Source organism: Drosophila ficusphila, unplaced genomic scaffold, assembly GCF_018152265.1.
Source record: "Drosophila ficusphila isolate 14025-0441.05 unplaced genomic scaffold, ASM1815226v1 contig_198, whole genome shotgun sequence".
Lineage (NCBI taxonomy): Eukaryota > Metazoa > Arthropoda > Insecta > Diptera > Drosophilidae > Drosophila > Drosophila ficusphila.
This window is the reverse complement of record NW_025064092.1, coordinates 2775873-2797967: the sequence shown is the minus strand read 5'-3', so window position 1 is coordinate 2797967 and position 22095 is coordinate 2775873. Positions and strand designations below refer to the sequence as shown.

General features: G+C 41.9%; 2 protein-coding genes across 3 annotated transcripts; one reads left to right on the top strand and one right to left on the bottom strand.

The window, feature by feature from the left end:
* Positions 1–366: 366 nt before the first annotated feature.
* LOC108101667 (breast carcinoma-amplified sequence 3 homolog) lies at positions 367–20970 on the top strand. 2 transcript variants are annotated; one of them, XM_017206086.2, is made up of 8 exons: positions 367–1396; positions 6161–7388; positions 7850–8153; positions 8220–9165; positions 9230–9536; positions 9763–10016; positions 10087–10239; positions 12808–16874. In XM_017206086.2, the coding sequence occupies exons 2-8, from the start codon at positions 6490–6492 to the stop codon at positions 16344–16346; spliced, it is 6402 nt and encodes a 2133-aa protein (XP_017061575.1). In that variant the 5' UTR covers positions 367–1396; positions 6161–6489; the 3' UTR covers positions 16347–16874. The 2 variants fall into 2 exon arrangements, with proteins under 2 accessions (XP_017061575.1, XP_017061576.1); XM_017206087.2 differs by lacking the exon at positions 12808–16874 and adding an exon at positions 18317–20970 and having other exon boundaries at positions 369–1396.
* LOC108101669 (A-agglutinin anchorage subunit) lies at positions 19023–21956 on the bottom strand. The gene has a single exon (XM_017206093.2). The coding sequence runs from the start codon at positions 21566–21568 to the stop codon at positions 21146–21148; it is 423 nt and encodes a 140-aa protein (XP_017061582.1). The 5' UTR covers positions 21569–21956; the 3' UTR covers positions 19023–21145.
* Between the last annotated feature and the right edge of the window lie 139 nt (positions 21957–22095).

Here is a 22095-nt window from a genome sequence, read left to right as displayed (position 1 = left end):
AAAACACATTCATTTTATTCTTATTTGGGTGTTTTCTCTATCGCTTACATTAAATTTTATGTACATATGAAACATGGGTAATTGCTTACTAGTGCGGTCCAAGGTAAAAACAGCGTAAATACGCAAATGATTTGATTTTTTATAAAACTTCGTAATCGATTGACTGATATTAAAGTTGCGTACTGTACTTTTTTTTACGCTGTTTTTACAGAGGACCGCAATTACCCAAATCCCAAATAAAGTGCACACATTTTTAAAAAGTTTTGGCGTCGTTTTTAAAGATGTGACCATGCATGGTCACTTTAAACCAGAGATGTTTCATCACTGGCTAGCTTCAAGTTCTATACCGTAATCCCTCCACTAACTTGGCATTTTTGTTTCTAGCCGCGACGGTCACATTGGCGCAGCACCCAGAAGAGAGAGACAAAAAACTGAGACAGAAACAGCTCAGCAACCAAAATAATAACAATTAATAATACTAAGTGTCCGCTGAAGATATTATACGAAATAAAGGCAAACGCTCGCTAGCAGTTAGCCCAGCTAGTACTAGTTTTTTTTCCTTTTCGTTTTGGCAGCAGTCTCTCTTGGTTATTTACTTGTTTTTTTTTTTTTTGTTGCGACGCATAAATCGTCTCTTAATCGATATATAAGTTAACGGAAGAGTACAAAAACAAGGCGAAAGATTTGCAGAGTTAATGTCGCAGTTACTTTTTGTGCAGCAACAACAACATTGGCAGTAGACAACAACAAAAACAACAGAATCATAAACGAATAACGACGAAAAAGAAATTAAAATAAAACGTACGACGCAGTCTGTATTGGTGGTGTGCGTGAGTGTGTGTGTGTTTGTGTGCGAGTGAGCCAGCAATAGGGCTCTGCGTCGACGGCGGCAGCGGCAGAAGAAGAAACAAAAAAATAGAAAAGTTCAGTTTTTTCAAACAAAACTCAAGCTTCGCAGTTGAGAGTTTGCTGCGCGTCTCGAAAAAGCTAAAATCTGTAAATTAGTAGCAGTCCAACAATTAAGCAACACTTGGAGGGCGTGGCAAAATCAAATTAAGGGGCGAGAAAACACAGAGAGTGAAAAAGCAAGACGCAGTTGGGGATTTTGTTGCTGCTGCTGCCGCCTGCAACAAACGAAGATAATAAAAAAGAGGAGCTCCAAAAAGAACAACAAACTAGAAAGCACACACCAAAAAGGAAGTCAACAACAACAAAAGCTAAAGAGAGAGCAAAAAAGAGCGAGCAGCTGAAAACATATGATTTTTGTTTGTGTTGTTGTTTTTGTGCGCGCTTTGCGGAACGTGTGAGAAAAGTGGAACGAGCGAAACGAGTGGCATTGTTGTTGTGTTTCAGCTGCTGCTGATTCAACCAACGAACAGCAACAACAACGCAAGTGGTAAGTTCTTCCTCTTCCTTCAGTTGTTGTTTTTGTTTGACGCGCAAAAAAAAAGAAAGAAACGAAACGAAATCGAAAAAAAATCGTGTATATATGAAAAATCAAACCTCAATTTATGCAACTATTTGTTTATTGTTGCTCTGACGAAATCACAGACCTGTAAATTGTGCAAACAAAGAGCCAAGGAGAGAGCGAAGAATCAGGAATGCAAAAAACGTAGAAAGAGCTGAGATTGTACAACCAAGTATTTGCTATTTAAATGTCAAAAGTAGTGGAAATTTTGTTTTGGCTGTGACGCGAATAAAAACAATATTTCAAAACACAAACAATGAAGAAAAAATCACACAGATACATTTGCCTATGTGTATGTGTGTGTGTATGTGCGCATTAGACGAGAAACAACAAAGCAGAGGAATCGAAACAAACTGATAGTGGAACACATTTGAGCACATTGGGTTAAAAGATCAAAAAAACTTTAATTTACTAGAAAAAGGGGACTTATAAAAATGTTAATATTTTAAGTGTCTCCTTCTAACAAAGAAAATTTCTTTGGTTTACAAAACTGTCAAATATGGTTTTTATCTTTTTTAAAATTCGGCATTGTATTAGGAACTACATTTTAAATTCGAATTATTTTGTATATAAATGTTTTAAATTTGTTTCACTGTGCGGTGCTGCACAAAAGAGAGAGAGAAAGAGAGGATGGTGGAACTTTGCTGCGAGAGAGGGCAACAACAAAATTCAGTTGCAGCTGAGTTTCTGTCATTGCGTTTGTGTGCATTCAAGTGCATCTGTGTGTCAAAGTTTTGTTTTCGTTTTCGGCTCTCTTTTCATTTATCCCTACCTCGCTCGCACTTTTCGACTTCTGTATATATTTTGATAATTGCTTTGCTTTTGGCTCTTTGTTTTCCAACCGTATTCAAAGGCAACAACAAATAAACTCGGTCGTGTAATCAAAAAATAACAAAAATATTTGGTTGGCACAAACTGTTTTCGCTTAATTTACAAAATTTAAAACGCACATTAAAAGTGACATTTTTCAATTACCTCCCCCTTTTCTGCCTGCGCTTGTTGTGGGTTAACACCTCACTTTCCTCTATGTCTATTTATGCTTTTACCTAATAGAAATGTTTGCCAAAAAATCTGCCAATGTTTGGGCGAGTGGGTGGGTGTCATTGAAAATAAGCAGAAATACAAAAAAGAAGAAAAACATAAGAAAAGCGAAAATTGCATTCCGCCTGTCAACACTACAGTGGGACTTCAGTTAGCTGAGTCTTTAAAGATACTTTCAAAAATGAGATTTTTAATAAAAAGCAGTACTTTTTATGTTACAACTAAATTTTGTTATCTGCAACACTTTATCATTCCCCAAGGTTTTGATATTTTATTTATATTCTTGTATAGGAACTTTCAGACTTTTGAAAGTCCAGCGTTCTACAAACAGTTCGTCTTTAATAGTTATACCTTTACTTATAATATCGCCTTTAGGTTAGTTTTATCTACTGTGTAGATCAAGGGGTTCCTTTGTTCCCGTCCAAGGACTGCCAAAGGTTGAGGAAAGAGAACGGGGACCTTAAGCACCTTATCAGTTGGTAAGGTGTACGGGGGCGTGTGTGACTGATATACGTACTTCCTATTAATCTTCTCGAATAGAAATTTTTCGCCTGTAATCTAGTAAAAATTATCAGCTGTGTGTGGGTTGATGAACTTGTGCTATATAAAATACGTTTTACGGATACGTTAAGCAGCTAAATTTGAATGTGTATGCTTCCATAAAAGTGTAGAAGGACAGATGAAATGGCTAGAGTAAGGTGAAAAGGTAAAAATAAATGTTAGTATTTTATCGTATATTTTACTATATTAAAGTTGCGGTTACTCAGAGCTAAAAACCTAGTTTTTATTTCTAGATCTGATGAAATTGCATATCTTATATTTAAACGGTGTGTGTTGGTATTTATATTTTTAGTAACACCTGTTCGCAAGCTGCAATCGCTTGTGAATAAGCTATTGTCGTATATATTTTTGCCTATCGTAAAAGGAAACAAAACAAAAAAAGAAAAAAATTCTTGCTGAGATTTTTGTCAAGTGGCTTTTGGCAGCATAAACAATGGGGAGCCAACAAAAACATGCTCAGCACATAAACACTCTCTTTTGGGGTCTCTCTTTTCGTTTGCATTTTCTCTTTTAGTATTTCTGAAGCCCAAAGAAAAAGAAATTGCATTGAGCAAAAATATTCGTTTATGTGGTGGCCAAGTTACCGTTTGAACTTGCTCTGGAATTGATCGAGTGTCAAGGATACGTGTAAACTAATACAAGGGGAGGTACAGTTGGACGTCTATAAGAAGAATCGTATTAAATTTAACAGAGAATCACAAATTGAACTTAAGAACTGGCAAATTTGGAAAACAAATTAATTTAATAAGTACCGTTTTTGAGTCCGTATAAGGTTAATTGTATCTTGTATTCAGTATCTATTACGTTTGTTAGTACAGCGAGCTATAGAGTACACTCATCTTGAAATACAACAAGAATCATACATTTCAATATCGGAGAATGATAAAGATGACCCAAATTTTGAATGGTGCCTTGTAGTTTGTTTTCCAAGTTTTACTGTATTAACATTGAGGGGTCTTTATCTTTCTCCCCCACTCTCTCCGTCCTTGTTGCACTCTCATCTCGGAACGTCGAATTAATGCCGTTTGGATGCCTATTGCTAAACAAAGACAAATGCGTTACTGATGGTCGCCGTGGGTGAGAGGGAAAGAAAAGCCCCAAGGGGGCGGTGGACCACCCTCTCTTACTCTCACAAGTTGCTTTGGGTGTGTAAGTGTGTGTGACATTGCTTGTTGCTATTACGGTTATTGTTTTTGGTTTTGTTGCGCGTGTGCCAAGCCAATTGAAGAATGTAGCGATGCAGCTGCGCTTCTCCCACTACCCGCTTTGTGATACAGTTTTTGGGGGCTTAACCATTAAGCAGCCCCCAACACACATATGGACGCGTATTTACATACATAAAAACATATGAGAATGTATGCATCAAGGAATGTTGTTTCGGGAATTTGGAGTTTTACAAAGTACTTACCCCTCTTTCGAAATTCCACCTTCGTATTTCGCAAATGTTTATAAGCGTTTAATTGAATCATTACGCCTTTACTACACGACTTCGTGTCTTATCATTAGCCAATTAAATACGGAATATTGTGCACTTACATATATGTATATATATTTGTACTTACATAGCTTGGTAATTACCTCATTTCTATCTACATATGTACATATAAGTGGCGAAATACTCGTTTAATCAATTGCCACCACACGTGGAAAAATTAGCAAACTGCATATTTATATATAAATATGTATATACGCATGCACATATGTACATATACTGCCAATCGGTTTTTGAGTAATCATTTAAGGGGATCGTTCACCCTCTGTCCTTTTAAAAGATGGAACATTAATGAATGGCGATTGTGAAATATACAACAAACAGAATGGAGTATGTTCTATATTTGTTAAAACGGCATTAGTAAAAATTAACGAAGTTTGAGAAATTTTTTTTTTAATTTGGAAGTAACCAGATCATATCATTGAGTCATTAACTCTACGATATTCTGAAATAAAAAATATTTATTTTGGGTCATGTGGCTTTAAAAGCTTACCTTTTTGGACAGTTGTCGTTTTCTTGCTGATCTTCCTTTGGGTTCGACGAAAAGAAGGTGGAGAAAAAATCTTTGGCAGGGCTTAAACTTTTGTTTCCAATAAAAAGAGGAAACACAAAGAACAACAATTCATTGCTATCTTCTTTGTGTTTGCATATTGCGTTTTGCTGGCAAATCAAAGGCAAAAAAGCGGACCGAAAATTGAAACTAGAAGCTAACAGCTAAAGCAAATGGCCTGATGATTTCTGCGTGACTTTGAGGTTTGTTGTTGTGGTTTGGAGCTTGTTTTAGTTTCGTGTTTGCAGTGTGAAAAAAAAAACAACGGCAAATATTGTTTTATTTTTTGCGTTGTTTGATACGTTCAATTTGTAAGCATATTGGGTTGTTTTTTATTGCACTTAATTTGCGCCCCATGGAATTGCTGAAATTGACAAAAGCGGTGGGAGACAAAAAAAGGGAAACGAAAAAGAAAAATTCAAATAAAAACAAAGCGCAGAGCAGAATATAGACGTAATTCGCTAATAAATTGGTAACAAGAGAGTGAAAAGTGGGTAGCGAAGAGGGTGGTGGTGCGGGTGGCAGTTGGTGGGGGTAACTCTGTCCAAAGATTAAAGTATTTTGACTGAGACAAAGGAAAAACGGAACAAAATTGAATGACCAAAAGAAACTATGAAACTATGAAATGTGCGCATTAGGGTGGCCCTTAACACTCTTTACAAAAAATAATCCAGATCACATGTCGTATGATTAATTTTTTAAAGTTATGAAAACCTGTTGAAAGGTTTTTCTAAGATTTTGGTTATCATAAGATATTTTAAATTGTTCCATAAGAACATTTTGAAATGTCGCACAGCATATTATATACATATGTACATATGTATGAATAATTATACGTTTAACAGCAGCCAACACAAGGACGTGCATGATATTATCATAAGATCTTTAAACTTTTAGTTCATAGTTTACGTTTCACAATTTGGGGCGAAGGTTTTTTGGGGCTTACTTGCGTTCACCCCAAAGAGAGCAAAAACTTTGGAGAGCACGGGAAATATATGTGTGATATTGTTCAATTTGTTTATTTACTGTTTTTGCTTTCTACTTGCAGTTGACAACAAGAGAGCCAGCGAGAGAGTGAGAGGGAAAGCAAGCAAAAAGCAACCGCCGATCAGACGCAGTGTCTCCAAAAGAGGCGACAAAAGAGAATCGCATAAGCGAGAGCAACAAGCGAGGACTGCCAACCGCCAACCGCCACCCACTGCCACCCCAGAGTCAACTGCCAACAGCCACCCACAAAAACAAACAGCCAACCACTGACCACCAGTGTGGAGGCACAGCATCATTGGCAGCAGCTGTGGTAGCAGCTAGACGCGGAGCGATTCCGGCGCCCAGCAGTCACCACCACCACCACCGGCGTATCCCAGCAGCCGCCGCAACATGTCCGCGGACTCGCCACGCCGCCATCCCTCCGGCGTGGTCGGTTCCGGCCTTGGATCGGTCTCCGGATCCGGTTCGGGCTTGGGTTCCGGTCTGGGCTCCAATTCCGTCGGCGGCGGCGGCAGCAGCAGCAGCAAATCGGGCACATCGGTGCCCGCCATTGTGCCACCGCAAACCGTATCGGATCGGTCGATTCTCGACTCGGCGATTGGGTTCATCAACGATGTAACTCTGGCCAATCAACCGGTGCAGGATCCCAAGGACACCATCACCTGGGCGCGCTTCGAAACGGCTGCGGATGTGAGTGATCCCCGCTTTGGCGACGATTGGGAACTGGAGGGCAATGCAGCGCCGCCACTGTTGCTGATCCTCGGTTATGGTCTGGGTGTCCAGGTGTGGGCAATTCCGGCCAATGGCGAGGCGGTCGAGGTGCTATCCTGGCGCCACGGCGTCGTCACCGCCCTCCGGGTGCTGCCCACACCGGCGACGGCTGCCGGTCTGGACGAGAACGGACGCGCAGATGAGCCAATCGATGCTTTTGCCGAGAAACGGCCGCTGGTGGCGTTCGTCGATGGAGGCAGTGCAGCGGCCAGTGGCCTTTTGGCCGGCGGCTCGGGTTTGGGTGGCGGCGGCGGCGTCGGAGGAATCACATCAGTTGGCGGCGCCGGTGGAGGAGTTGGCGGAATTGGCGTTTCGGCCGCTGTTCAATTCAGCGCCGTCAATTTCATGTCCCTCAAAACGGGCGTCCAGGTGAAGACGATTAAGTTCAAGAACGCCGTGCTCGACATCCAGGCGAATCGTTCGGCGGTGGTCATCACGTTCCACGAACGAATCGCCGTCTTCGATGCCAGGACGCTGGAGGATCGCCTCACCATCACCACCTGCTATCCCAGTCCGGGGTGAGTTGCATCTATTGATTTAATGTGTCCTTGTCTTTTGGTTTAGAAAATAATACCTGATCAAATTAAACTCGGTTAATATTTAATGTATGCTATTGTTAATAGTTTCACTCACTTTTATGGGAATATTTAATTATGTATTATATTCCACCTAATCATTGCGAATTAGGTAACTAAAAACATTGATAATAACCAGCTAATAGAAGCAATTTTTTTACACCGTGTTACTAGGTAATTTAAGCTGATCAATTGACTCTGATTGTAGTTTTTAGTGTTCAAGGGTTAGGTGATAAAAAATAGTTAAAGGTTGCTTCATAGATTTCTTTGCAGTCAAATTTAAATCAGGTAAAAATGTAGGTATAATAATTAAATTGATCAGGGATAATTTGGGTATTAAGCTTGCACGAATGCACAAACTTTCGAACATAAACTTATGCATTGTTTTGCACTTTCCCTTGCAGGATCAATCCCAATCCCATTGCGCTGGGACCGCGTTGGCTGGCGTATGCGGAGCACAAGCTGCTGCACTCAAAGCGCAGTGGCGGCGGGTGCGATGGCGAGGGCGTTCCCAGCTACACGGCCACCGTGCTCAATGCGGCCAAGTCGTTTGGCAAGGGACTGCGAGAGCTGGGCGAGCAGGTGGCCGCCGGCTTGACGGGCACAACCGGTGGCAGCGGCGCCAGTTCGAAGAGCAGCAGCTTCGACTCGGCCAGCGGCGGTCCGGATGCCAAGCAGTCCGGCGTGGTCACCATCATCGATGTGAAGGTACCTAAGTTGTGTTTCCATTCGAAGCGTCCTTAATTTACAACTGATTTTATGTGTTTATTCCAGCATCCGGTGAAGGACTACAGTCCCACGTCGGGCACTCCTTTGAGCTCCACGGGCGGCTCACAAGGCGGTGGCGATCCGATTGTGGCTCATTTTGTGGCCCACAGCGAGGCCTTGGTCGCCATGGAGTTCGACAGCTCCGGCATGTTGCTGCTAACCGCCGACCGACGTGGCCATGATTTCCACGTGTTTCGCGTGCAGCCGCATCCCGTGGGTCCCAGCTTGGCCGCCGTTCATCATCTGTATGTGCTGCATCGCGGCGATACTAGCGCCAAGGTGCAGCACATCGCCTTCTCGCTGGACTCGCGCTGGGCGGCGGTGTCCACGCTGCGCGGCACCACCCACGTCTTCCCCATCACGCCCTACGGCGGCGCCATGGGCGTTCGCACGCACACCTCGCTGCACGTGGTCAACAAGCTGTCGCGCTTCCACCGGAGCGCCGGCCTGGGTGCCGATGGCCGTTCCAGTTCGCCGATCTCGCACTCGGAGAGCACAACGTTTGTGCAATCTCTGCAGCCGTACCACAATCCCACATTGCCGCCGTATCCGCGTCCGTCGGTGGTGCAGCCATTGGCCCAGTTGCGTCAGCCCTTCACGCTGGGATCGCCGCCTGGATCGGCGGGCCTGGGTGTTGGGAGCGGAGTTGGTGGCGTCGGTGGTCCGGGCGTTAGTTCCGGTGGTCATGGCGGTCATGGCGGTCATGGCGTTGGCGTGGGCGGCAGCAGCAGCCAGCGGCAGCGACAGCGACTGAGCTCGCTATCGGATGACAGCGGGAAACCGCTGAGCGTCTGCTCCATCTTCGCCAAGTCGCGTTCCTGGCTCCTGGAGCCACCGATGGCAACGCGCGAGCAACCGCATCGCGTCCAGCGCAAGGCGGTCGACTCGCTCTTCGTGATGGCCGGCCACGGGGCACTTATTCAATACGATCTGGACACGAAGCAAGCCTCACGTATGTAGCCTCTCTATCATCTAAAAAAGATATTTCATTACAAAGACTTAATAACACTTTGTAGATGTTGCCAAAGAGAAGATTTGTGATGATACGCCCATCGAACTGGAGGTGGAGGCACGCGCCCAATGGAACTTGGGCCGGCGCAAGGATGGATCTCAAGAAATCGCACCACCGCTGACGCTGGACAATTGGCTGATCAAGGATCGCCATGCCAGCCTGCTGCTGGACAGCGCCCACAATTTCGACGAGCCGGATGAGCGGTCCGAGAGTTGGTTGGCCCAGGTGGAGATCATCACGCATGCGGGTCCCCATCGCCGGCTGTGGATGGGACCGCAGTTCGTCTTCAAGAACTACAATACGCCCAGCGGGTGAGCGATTATCTATAGCTTACTTATTTAGTGTTTCATTAAATTAATAGTTTAATTTAAACATCTTTTTGGCAACCATGTACATAAATGCTTTAATTCTTGATTATTAATTTACATCACCATGTTAAACAATAGCTTGGCTTTTATTTAATGAAGTTACTCATTTGAGTATCTATTCAAAAATTATGTTAAATTAATTTGTAAATTGGACTTCTGTTTCCCCCAGCTCAAATCTAAACCACGTTGATGCAGAGGCGGTGGAGATTGGTGTTACCAAGACGTCGACCACCACGTTGCCATCGACGGCAGCTGGTGCCTCGAGCCTGGGAGTGGGTTCGCTGGGCGGCAAGGATCGCTCCAGTCCGCTGAACATGCCCCTCAATGCAGCCACATCCGTTGGAGGAGCTGGCATCGGTAGCTCGGCGGTGACGGGACGCAGTGGTGCCGGAGTACCGGTTCTCATCGAATCGGGTTCGTACAGTAAGTAGATCAGATTTCCTTGGATCATGCATTTCTCGATCTGACTCCGCTTTTTGTACACCCCCATCAGGCAGCATTGAGCAGAGTCCCAAGCTGATGGATCGCTTCCGACATGGTCACCTGGATTCGGATTATGGACATGGTGATACCCGTTTGAAGGAGGACTTGGCGGATGCCATGCGCGAATCCCCATCAACGGCAGCGGCGCGTCGTGAGAATTCGGGTGAGTGGCAAACGAATCCTTAGTTTTTTTCGTCCTGGATAGATGTACACATAAATATCGCATGTTGTGAAAGACTATTCGAATGCTGGCCGATGATTTTGGCTTGTGGTTTATTGCTTGTGTGGTTCTGAAAGAGAACTCGGTTCCATTTTGCGACCATTGAAGCGATCTAATCCCCGGAATCAAAGGCATCCCCGTTGATCGTTAGCTGGTTATCGATGTCTTCACAAATTTGTTTATTAATTGTCTACGATCTATACAAACGTTTTGTGTTCTCTCTTATACGTTTTTGGATTTTATTTACATTCTCACTTACGTTTTTTGTTTTGGAAACACATATTTATCTTTATAAATATTTACATATATTTTTTTGTTTTTTATTTCGAACGCTTTCTAAATGAAAATGTTTAATTCAAAATATTTTTGGTGGTCAAAAGAACCAATTAAAAAAATCTGTATTTTAATCTTGATTATGAAACACCACGAAATTGGCATTGGTTGTTGGTTGTTGATAATAATGATGATGAACTATGATGATGATTATGATGAAGATGATGACGATGATGTTGCAGCCATCCCTCCCACCTCTCACCTCTCTCACCCTTGCATGATCCTTCAGCTCTACTTTCTCATTTCACTAAGCTTTCTCCTCCTCATTCCATTTACATTTCCCACTTCTCTGTGTGTGTGTGTGTGTCTGAGCGTATGTATTGGAGTGTTTTTTGTGGTGTAAGTGTGTTGGTGTTCTTTTTAAACTTTAGTTTTTGAAATTTTCTTTTCTAGCCGGAACTAAAATCACTTATGCAAATTAACAATGAATTTTTCTTTTGGTGTTTTTGTCTAGCCCTTAAAACGAGATACAACTAAAATTAATCTATTTCTATTTTAATTACAACTAAATTTAAGCTAACAACATTTTTGTCACAGCAGATCCCCCAATAAGAAAAAAATAAACGACACAAAAACCCTTCCCCCAAAAAGAATTCTTCTGCAACTCGTGTATATTCATCAACTTTTAACACTAGTTTGCCCCATTGGTCGCTGTTAATCCTGTCGTGCACTTAACCTGGGACTTGGTCGGACTGATCGGATAAAATGTATTGAAATATTGTTATCCTTGATCTTGTCTGATTTCCTTAAAAAAAAAAAAAACATTTCAGCCCAATTTAAAAGCTTGTCTCACCACAACGCAGCACTGTTAAAGCGAAAAATTTTAATTTTTATAAACTTTCCTGTATCCTTTCTTCATACTCCTGACTAATAATTACTTTAGTTTTCAGTTCTTTAGCTTTTAAACTTTTTCTTTTCTTAATTTTTTACACTCTCAGCTTCTATTCACTTTTTAAACTTTTTGTCTCCCTTTTGCTGAAATATTCTTATTTAATATTATTTTCGCCATTGCCATTTTACAGTTTTGAAATTGTTTTATGTCTTTACCATTAACATGACACATTTCACTAAAACTTGAGTCTCCACACCAGCGATTTAAACATTTCAAAATTTCAACATTCAGCATCCTTTTTCAGTTTTCACCATCCATTTTGCTTTGTTCACCTTGATTTGTATCCTTTTCACCACATTTCTGACACTTTTCACCATCTGGTTGCACTTTTAACCACGTTGCAATTTTCACCTCTGTGCTTTGTCCCTTCCGCTTCCGCTTTGCTACAACTTTTATTGGGGTTCCCCTTTTCTCCTTTTCTGTACCTTTGTCTCTTGTGATACACTTTTAATTTTTATTCTTTTGCTAAAAATGACGAATGGAAAAATTCTAAACCGAAAGTTTCTTTGCACGTGCGAGTGAGAAAGCAATAGAGTGATTGGGGTCGAGTGAGATGGAGTGAGGGAGAAAGCAGGGGAGAGAGAGAGAGAGGAGAGAGAGAGAGAGAGAACGGTTGAGAGGAAAGAGCACATTAATCTACATGAATCTTTTAATAAAAAGCCAAAGCCATAAAAATTTCGAAAACGCAATTCAAAATTCACGATAAAAACAATATCCAGTTTTCTTATTATTTACCCAAAATCAATGTCACGCTATTTTCTTAACTTTAATTTTTTAATTCTTTTCGTTTTCGTTTTCACACTAAACAAAAAACAAAAAGTTAATTATATATACTTTATATTTTCGTTTGTCATTTTTCTTAAGTTGCCCAAAACAACTATCTATATATTTACAAAGTTTTACTTTTCTGTTCAACGTTCGATATTCCCAATTTTTGTTTTGAGTGTTTTCCGCTTCCTTTTCGATCGATCCAACTGCTCGAAAAATACATAATTTCAAACGCGCCTAATGCCACAAAAAAAAGCTTAGTTCAAATATAAACAATTACGATAAATAAAAAAACCAACCAAGAGAAGCTAAAATCTAATAGCAAGTAATTAAACATTTTCAAAAACGTCAAATCAAAGATCCAAATCAAAATTCGCCTTTGGCTTTTTGTTTTTTGTTTCCTGTACGAAACCAAAATGCGCTTTTCTCATAATTTGTTTTCTCTTCTATTTCTCTTTTTCTCCGCTCTGTGTTCTGTGTCCTGTGCCCCACCGTTGTTGCCCCGCGACCCTGAGCAGCCGGAGATCAGGTTGCACCATCGATCACCAGTGGCGATCACCACCTGGCCACCGCATCCTCTCCAGCTTCTGGGGAACACCTGACCGCCGTTGGAGGTGGCAGTTCCTCGAATTGTGATAATGCCTGCTATTACGATGCCCTCGCCGAGCACGAGAGTCTCAACGATCTGGACGAGGTGGAGGTGGAGCACCAGCACCAGCACCAGCATCATCATCATCATCAGCAGCAGCAATCGGATGCGGAGATGGATTCCATTTCGGCATTGGCCTCCGTTCTGCCCAACATTTGCAGCTATTCCCGGGTGGAGAAAATGGTCAATCCATTGGGCACTGTCACCGATTTGAATGCCGGCATCTCGGGGGAACTGCAAACGGATATGCTCGACGAGGTGGTTGGCCAACTGGCCGCCGAGGAGACGGTGATCCATGAGAATTGCGATGAGGCTCTATTTCGACCAGTGGTGGCCATCTTTTGCAGCGATCCGGTTGAAAGGCAAAAGCTTCTGCAGAAGAGCGAGCAAACCACTGAGGAAGCTGCGCAATCGGAACTCATCGAACAGGCCAGTTGTCAGCCGCCTGTGGTGCTGGTGAATAAGCTGATTGTGCCGGTGATTGCCAAGGAAGTGGACGAGGTGCTCGTCCAGAAGGAGAAGCAAAAGTCCCAAAAGCAATCGCAGAAGCAGCAACATCAGCAGCAACAGCAACATCAGCAGAAAACCCTGAGATCTTTGGCAGCAGCCGAGGATGCCGCGCAGGCGCAGAAATTCGCCGAGCTTTCGAACCTAAATAAGCCAAAGGGTAACAACAATAACAACAACAACAATAACAACAATAAAACTGCCAGCCAAAAAAGTGGAAGTGGAACGTCCGAGGATGAGGCCACTGCCACCATCGCGAAATCAGCGAAGAAGGCCAACAACAAGAGTAACAAGCAAAAGACCAGCGGAAAAGTCAGTGAAAGGAAGCCGGAGATCCAGAAGGTCCAAGAGCTGGAGATCATCACGGTGGAGGAGGAGGAGCCAGTGGTGGTGAAGAAACCCCAGGATGAAAAGGAGCAGCAGCAGGAGATCTCCGATGCGGAATCGGATCATGCTGATAGTTTGTTGGCCAACAAAAATAGCATTGCCGCCGTCATGGTGAGCAGTGCCAGTGCCCAAGGTTTGAGTTTGCATGTGGAGATGAGTGCGCCGGGTGCTGAGGACGAGGATGCGGAGGAAGAGGATCAGTCGGATCAGCAGAATCCGGAGGAGGAGGTCCCCAAGATGGCTAAAAAGAAACAACAACTCGGAGGATCAGTGGCAACCATGACAATCGACAGAGAAAAGGAGCTGAAGCTGAAGGAAAAGGAAAGAAAAGCAAGACAGGACGAGAAGGAAAGGGAAGAACGAATGAAGCTTAAGGAAGCAGAAGAAAAGTTAAAAGAGAAGGAACGAGAAGAAAAGCTAAAGGAAAAGGAACGAGAAGAAAGGCTTAAGGAGGAAAGAATTAAGAAGGAAAAAGAAGAAAAACTTAAAGAAAAGTTGAGAGAAGAAAAGCTTAAGGAAGAAAAGATAAAGGAAAAAGAGCGAGAAGAAAGGCTCAAGGAGAAGGAACGAGAAGAAAAGCTGAAGGAGAAAGAAAGGCAGGAAAAGCTCAAGGAAGAAAAGTTAAAGGAAAAAGAGAAAGAAGAAAAGCTAAAAGAGAAGCAAAGGGAAGAAAAGCTAAGACAAGAAAAGATTAAGGAGAAGGAAAGGGAAGAAAGGTTAAGAAAGGAGCGCGAAGAAAAGGAAAGAGAGGAGAAACTCAAGGAAAAGGAACGTGAAGAGAAACTCAAGGAGAAGGAAAGAGCTGAGAAAATCAAGGAAAAGGAAAGGGAAGAAAAGCTCAAGGAAAAGGAACGAGAAGAAAAGCTTCAGGAGGAAAGAATCAAGGAGGAGCTGCTCAAGAAAAAGGAAAAGGAGGAGAAGCTAAAAGAAAAGGAGCGAGAAGAGAAGCTCAAGGAGAAGGAAAGGCAAGAAAAGCTCAAAGAGAAAGAACTGGAGGAAAAGCTCAAAGAAAAAGAAAAGGAAGAGAGGCTTAAGGAGAAGGAGAGAGCCGAAAAGCTGAAGGAGCTTGAAAGAGAAGTCAAGTTGAAGGAGAAAGAGGAGCAGCTGAGAGAAAAGGAAAGAGAGGCCAAGCTCAAGGAGAAAAAGGAGAAAGAGAGGGCCAAGGAGAAAGCTCTGGAAGCCGAAAAGCCCCTCATCATCCCGGCGACCACTGTGACCAGTCCATGGAGACGGGTCGTCGAGGAGACACCACCCAAGCTGCCCGCCGCTCAGGATTATCCCAGTTTGGGCAAGAAACCAACCAAATCGAGTCCGGAAAATAAGCGGGATGAGAAACTTCTGCCGGGATTGATTACACCACCCAAAGAGGTGGTGAAGGACAACTTCGAGGACTTTCTGAGCGGGCTGAAGCCACTGGAAGATCTGCCACCACTTCCCGCCCTCGAACCACTGGAGGTCAAGGAGGACTCCAAGAAGGAAGCGGTTAGCCTGATCAACTTCGAGAGTCCTCTCCAGGAGAATGCGGCCGCCGTTCCAAGGAAGATTTCTCCACCGCCACGAGGATTCACGGAACAAAATTTGATACTAGCTCTTTGCGGTTCGCTGCACTATGAGAACGAACAGGAAAGGTTAAGGGACTCCGACCCGGAAGCCCAATCCGAGGTGGTTACCCCACCGGAACCGGTTTACATAACCCTCGAAGCGCTCTCCCTGCAGAAGTCCACATCCACTTCGAACAACTCATCGGGTTCCGAGGAGATTGTCGTGATGGAGGAGCCGGTAAAGAAGCTGAGCAAGAAGCACAAGCGACTGAAGCAACTCCAATTGCAGCAGCAGCAGCAGCAACATCAACAGCAAAGGGATCGGGAACCGGATGACGAGGAGCTGCGTCCCCTGATCAGCATCAGCATGTGTGACTCCCAGTTGGAACTGCAAGAGGGACACCCCGGCAAGGAGGTTCCCTATAAAAACCAGCAGGCGGAGGAGGATGGGGAGGATATAGAAGTGGAGGTGGAACCAGAGCAATCACTGCCCGAGGATCTGTTGCACTTTGGCAGCAGTGGCGTGGCCACCACCACCACAAATGCCACAAGCACAACTGATAGCGAAGGTCCCATTCCGGCGACCACATCCGATGACAATCTGGTGTATACCTCGTGCTCCTCCTCCGCCGCTGCGCCGCACAAGCTAAAGACCAAGAAGCTGGAGCATAAGATCAACCTGATAGCGGCCATCGAGGCGGCCACCTCGTCCTCCACGTCGTCGGCGGAGGAGAGCAGTGTGGAGACGACGGTTCACTCGGATCCCACGGGCTTGGGTTTGTCCCTGGGCATTGGATTGTCCGGCGGCGGAGTATCCGGTTCGGCTGGTCATTCAGGAGTGGGAGGAATAGGTGGAGCCACCTCTGGAGGTGCAGCTACTGCGGGTATCACCTCGGTGGGCGTGGGCGTTGGTGTGGGCGTGGCCAGCCCGCCGAGTGCCACAAAGAAGAAGACGAAGCGACGCAAGAGATAAGAATTAGCGATATGTTTGCTGTGCGTCTTTAGCCTGGTGGTTCTATGGCATCTGTACACCGCCAATCGACAGGATGGCGGAGCACCCACTGCCCATGCCCTCCAGCAGGATCCAGAGTCTTCAGAGGATCAGCAGGGGTCTTTGGAGCGGCCAGAAGAGCCCAATGCCATTCTGAAACAGGAGGAAGGTGATCAGCCGGCGGTGGACAGAACCAGAGCCAAGTAGGGAAACCAAGGACATCATTCCCCCAAAAATCCAGGACAGCAGCAAACGAAGGGAGGGACACTCCTCCACCAAAAACAAATTTCAAAAGTTATATATTATATATAATATATACAAACAGGATACAGCAACCACGACAAACGATGATGACTCTAGATTCTTTACTTTTTAGCTGTGTGCAAAGTAAAAACGTATATCATTTCACTAAACACTAAACAAAAACAAACAAACAAACAAACAAAAAAAAAAAACAACAAAACAAAAAACACAAAACTCTGCAAAAAAATTGTGATTTATCGAAAAGAAAAAACAAAAACTTAGTTATAATGCATAATTTAAAGCAAAACAAAGAAAAAAAAAAAAAAAATAAAAAACGACTGTAGCTATTCGTTTAGACAAAAAACACAAACAAAAGAAAAACGAGGAAAAGCGACAAAAAATATTTAATTACTAACCGATTTTTAAGTGCAAAGTTATATTGTTAGCTATACATCTCTAGAAATTATTAATATAAAAAAGGATTATATATATATATACTACATATATGCTATATATGAATGAAAAAGGCCTAAATGTTAACGTAAACACACACTAAACACACAACCATAATTAATGCTCTCAAATTGTATATAAAAAGGCGCCCGAAAATCCGCTCAGTGTGGCGATCGAAATTTGTAAAATTGATATCCTGCCCCCTTAGCTTATACACACACACACACACACACAAACACTAACACACTGCAGCTAAAGTTTGCAGGACACACAGTTGGAAGTTAATGGTTTAAATAAATATGCAACCCCATATGGGTATTCAATTTACGTAATCTGTAGACCGATTTTCCCCGAGACATCAAACACTATCCTGCCCGGAAAATCCAACTGCGTGTTATTCGAGTGCAAGCAACTAATAACTGAACTACATAATATTGATTATAATACTGATTGTCCAATGTCACAATTGTTTTAACTTGTTTTTAGGCTTTGCTTTCGTTAAGTTTTCTCCATACTCGTTCAAGTTTTCATCTAGATTCACTCAAGTTTTCTTTTTTTGAATTTCTATTATTTTTCTCTCTTAACCATGCATACTTGTTTGTTAATTTATTAAACTTATTACAAATGGTCTCTTGTGTATGTTTTTATTTCGTTTTTTTTTTAGTTTTTCTTTGAAAGATTGTATAAAGTGAGGAAATCAATTTTTTTCTGTATATATATTATATAAAAAATGATATCTAACTCGCAGTATTTATGATTTACGTTTGAGAGATGGATAGATGGATGAAAAAAAGGAGGCAAGGAAATCGCTAAACTCTAAATTTAATTTAATTAAACGATGTATGATTAAATAAATGCAATTTTAGTTAAAACAACAAATGCGACTATAAAGTGTTGTTATTTGGGCTTTGGATTCTTGTTTTCCAGGTTAAATCTTATCAAATATAATAGAATTTTTTTAAATCTGGAAAATGGAACATTTTTTATGATTTTCAAAAATACATAATTCCCATTTAACCCAAAAAAAAAAAAGTTCATAAATGTTTTAAAATTCCACGCATTATCAATAAACTTTAAAAAAGATCTTAAAAATAGCTCTTTTGTCTAGCAATTAGCAATTTTGGTTCGATTATTATGAAAAATATTTGAAATTCAAATGAAAAACCCATTTTAAATGGTTAATCCTTTGCAAAAATTTCCTCTTTTAGATTTTTTTTTAAATAGCTAACTAATCTCTATTCCATTTTTGATTTTAGGCAACTACTTCACCACGGATCAACTGGATGGCTTGGCCCACAACAACAACAATAACATCAACAACAACATAATCCCAACCAAAGGCAATCTGAATCCGAACGCGATGCTGAACAACAAGATCCAGAAACTGGAGGTGAACAATGTTGGCGATGCCACCGGTGACTCCTCCTATCCCATTCGCCATTCGTTCGGCGACCACGGTGAACTCTCGACGGTGGTGAACATCGAGGTGTTCGACGACCAGCTGAGCATGAGCAGCATCAGCACCAACAGTCGCCTCTCGCTGGAAGGACCGCCATCCCAGTCCTCACCGCCACTGAGTTTGACCAACGGCCTGATGGACACCAATTTGATGCACTTCAGCGAGAGTGCGACCACCACTGCGGTTGGAGCTCAACGGGGTGGATCGCGATTCCAGCCGGACGATGATGAGGATAACGAGCGGGAGGATAAGGACGAGGAGGAGGACGAGGAGGAGCGGGATGAGCAGGATGAGCAGGAGGAGCAGGAGGAGGAGCGGAAGGATCGCCAGTTGGGGCGGCGGCATTTGTGAGAATTAATGCAGAGAGCGGGCCTCCTGGGCGGCCAGCTCCACTTGCGACGCATCTGCAGCCAGCTCTTCAATCCGCGAGCTGGCGAGGATCCCTAGACTTAGCTCTTGGTGCTTGCTCTATTCTATATCCCCTCCATCTGTATCCGTATCTGTATCTATAACTCCATCTCTATCCGCATCCTCGGTATTCGTATCTGTATCTGTGTCTCTGTCACGAGCTATTTTAGTTTAATTTTTGCCCGTTTTGTTTAGTCCAAAAGATTAGTCCATAGACGATATCCGAAAGCCATTATTATTTTTTTCTTCGCTGTTTGTTTGACTTTTATGCAACACAAAAACAAAAACATAAAAAAAAAAAATAAAAGAAGAAGTAAACACCCAAAACTAAAATGTGAAATGCCAATGCAATAAAAAATGATAAACAAAATCGTATGGAAAGATATATAAGCATAAGAAATAGATCAGATCAGACCTCAGCTGAATGCCGTGATATTTAAAATAAAATTTAACAAAAACAAAATGAATGTTAAAGAAGTGAAAAGCGTAGAACGAAATGAGAGGCGAAATACAATACAATATTAAATATATATCTAGAGATCGAAAGGCGCATAAGCAACCACAATGAACCACAAAATATGAAATATGTAATAGCATAATAACCCCATTTACTTACCCTAGACTAACTAACTAACTAAAAAAAAAAAAAACAAAACAAAAAACAGCTCCTAAAGCCCAAATTCGAAAAAGAGATTTCCATCAACTTTCGATTCGCTTATTTTTTTTCCATTTTTTTGTACCTTAATTAAGTAGCAATTTAGTTTTGTATACTTTTCTATGTAAACCAATGAAGTCCAGTTCAACAATCCATTGTGCATTTTGTAACTATTCGATGGGGAAGCATAAGAACAATTATATGTTGAAGAACTCTTATTATACAGGCTTCCCTCTTGAATAATTGCGAAGTGCACTTGGCAAAGCCCTTAACTTATAGTTATCTGTAAAGTTAACCGATTCCAACTCTTGATTCTGCCTTCAGCATTCACACTTTTGTTAATTCTTCGAAATACTAAAGCAAGAATTCATTCCAAAAAAGAAAAACTAAAACCCAAAAGAGTTCACAAGCAAACCTTAACGTAAATTCAATAACAATGTTGCCGAAATAAAATGAGAAAAGTAAAACATATCCATTTACAGATATACTTATACTTATTGTATAAATATTCCCACATTGGTGCATTATCGACATCCCAGAAAGAAAAGTCTTGAGAGAACAGTTCAAACTTCATGGCGAAACATATATATACATATATATTTTTTTATAAACGTTGAACGATGATCTACACATTTATATATTATAGATGAGCATACTGATAAAGAAAACCATCCCAAAAAATAATCAAAACTCAAATCAATCGCAGTTAAGCAATGAGAATTTGCTCTTGTTGCCGCTTCCTGTTTCCACCTAAAAAAACGAAAAAACAAAAAACAAAACTGAGGTCGCTGATTATAAACATAGATACAAAAAGAAAAAAACATACACACACACGCATACTGCTGGCCAGGTTGAGGTTGTGGATATAGAAGATTGAAGAAGAAGATTTTATATAAAAAAGATAATGTAAAACGAGGATGGAAGATTTGTAGAAGGATAAACAAACATAAACCTATTTTTTATACTTGCAACTATCTTCTTCACTTTGTGTTTCGATTCGATATTCGATTTTCAAAACGTTTTTAGCCACCTAAGTCTACGGATATGACTTCGCATATATACCTATATATATATATATATACACAACATATAGATACGCAAATTGGCAGACAATTTACTTAAAACCTATATCTACATATACGAGTATATATATCTACATTTGTGTGGACATTCTATCCGATGTTCATTTGATGTCGTCGCATGTCTTTCCCCTTAGTTAATCGAAAATTACACAAAACAAAAGCCTACAAAAAAAACCACAAAAAAAAACAACTTTTTTAATTCATTTGTATAACCGAAAGTGTCATAGAACTCATTTTGAGAGATCGATTTTAGAGTCGATCCCACCATATAATATAATAAATAAAAGCATTAACTAAAAAACTCAATACAAAGCGTATTTTATTCAAGGGTTTCTAATTTGGTAATTTGAACCCAACTAAAATTTCTAAAATTGCGAAAATGAACTTCCATATGTAGGTTATATTTCTTTATTTGGTCAAATTAATTTATAATTATTTTTGCTGTGGAATCAGTGGGTTAGTTTGAAATCTTTGGTTTGATTTAACCGCTGCGACGGCTGCGCTTGTTCTTCCTCCTCCTGACCTTCTTGACCTTCTTCTTCTTCTTCTTATCCTTCCTGGATCGGCGATTCCTGTAGTGAACCCTTCGCTCCACTTTCTTGGATTTTGTAGCCTCGGTGGTTGTGGTCGTCGTGGGTGCCACAGTGGTTGTGGTTGTCGTGGTGGTGGTGGTGGTTGCGGTGTCCGAGGTGGACGAACTGGATGTGGAGGTTGTCGATGAAGTGGAAGATGTCGAAGGAGAAGTCGAGGTCGATGAGGACGTGGACGGGGATGTGGAGGAAGTGGAGGTTGAGGATGTCGACGGGGATGTCGAGGATGAGGAGGATGTGGGATCGCTGGCTGTGGTTGCGGCATAGGTGCCTGCCACCAGGCAGCCCAGTATCACAACGCAGATAAATCGCATCTTTCAGTTGCGTATCTTTGGATAACTGTGCCTACCCAAGAACTTCCATCTGAGTTTTATAGTTCTCGAATCCATAGCAAAAGCCTCCATCCAATTCAGCATCCAATCGCCCAAAGATTAAAAGTTATTTGGCCAAAGCAAACATCTGTTTCGGGATCTCGAGATCTATGGCTTTTTGTTATTATTTTTTTCTTTTTTGGCTTTGGCTATATTTGTTCTAAACACGCTTGGAATCCGAATCCGAATTTGTTTACACCCAAAAAGGCATATAATTGGCACTATTTGCCAAAACCCCAATCGAGGGTAAGTGTTTTAGGCGTAATTAAAGAACTGACGAAATTCAAAGACAATGCCATTGTATCTTTTCGCGAATGTGTCTCTGTTTGATAGCTCTGTTTTTATTTTAGATTCGCAACTCTTAGGGTTTCTTATTTAACAAATAATATTAAACAATGGCTAGGAGTTGGGAAAAACGAATGTATTATTTCGTTACATTTGAAAATCAAAAACATATAAATTATCTAACC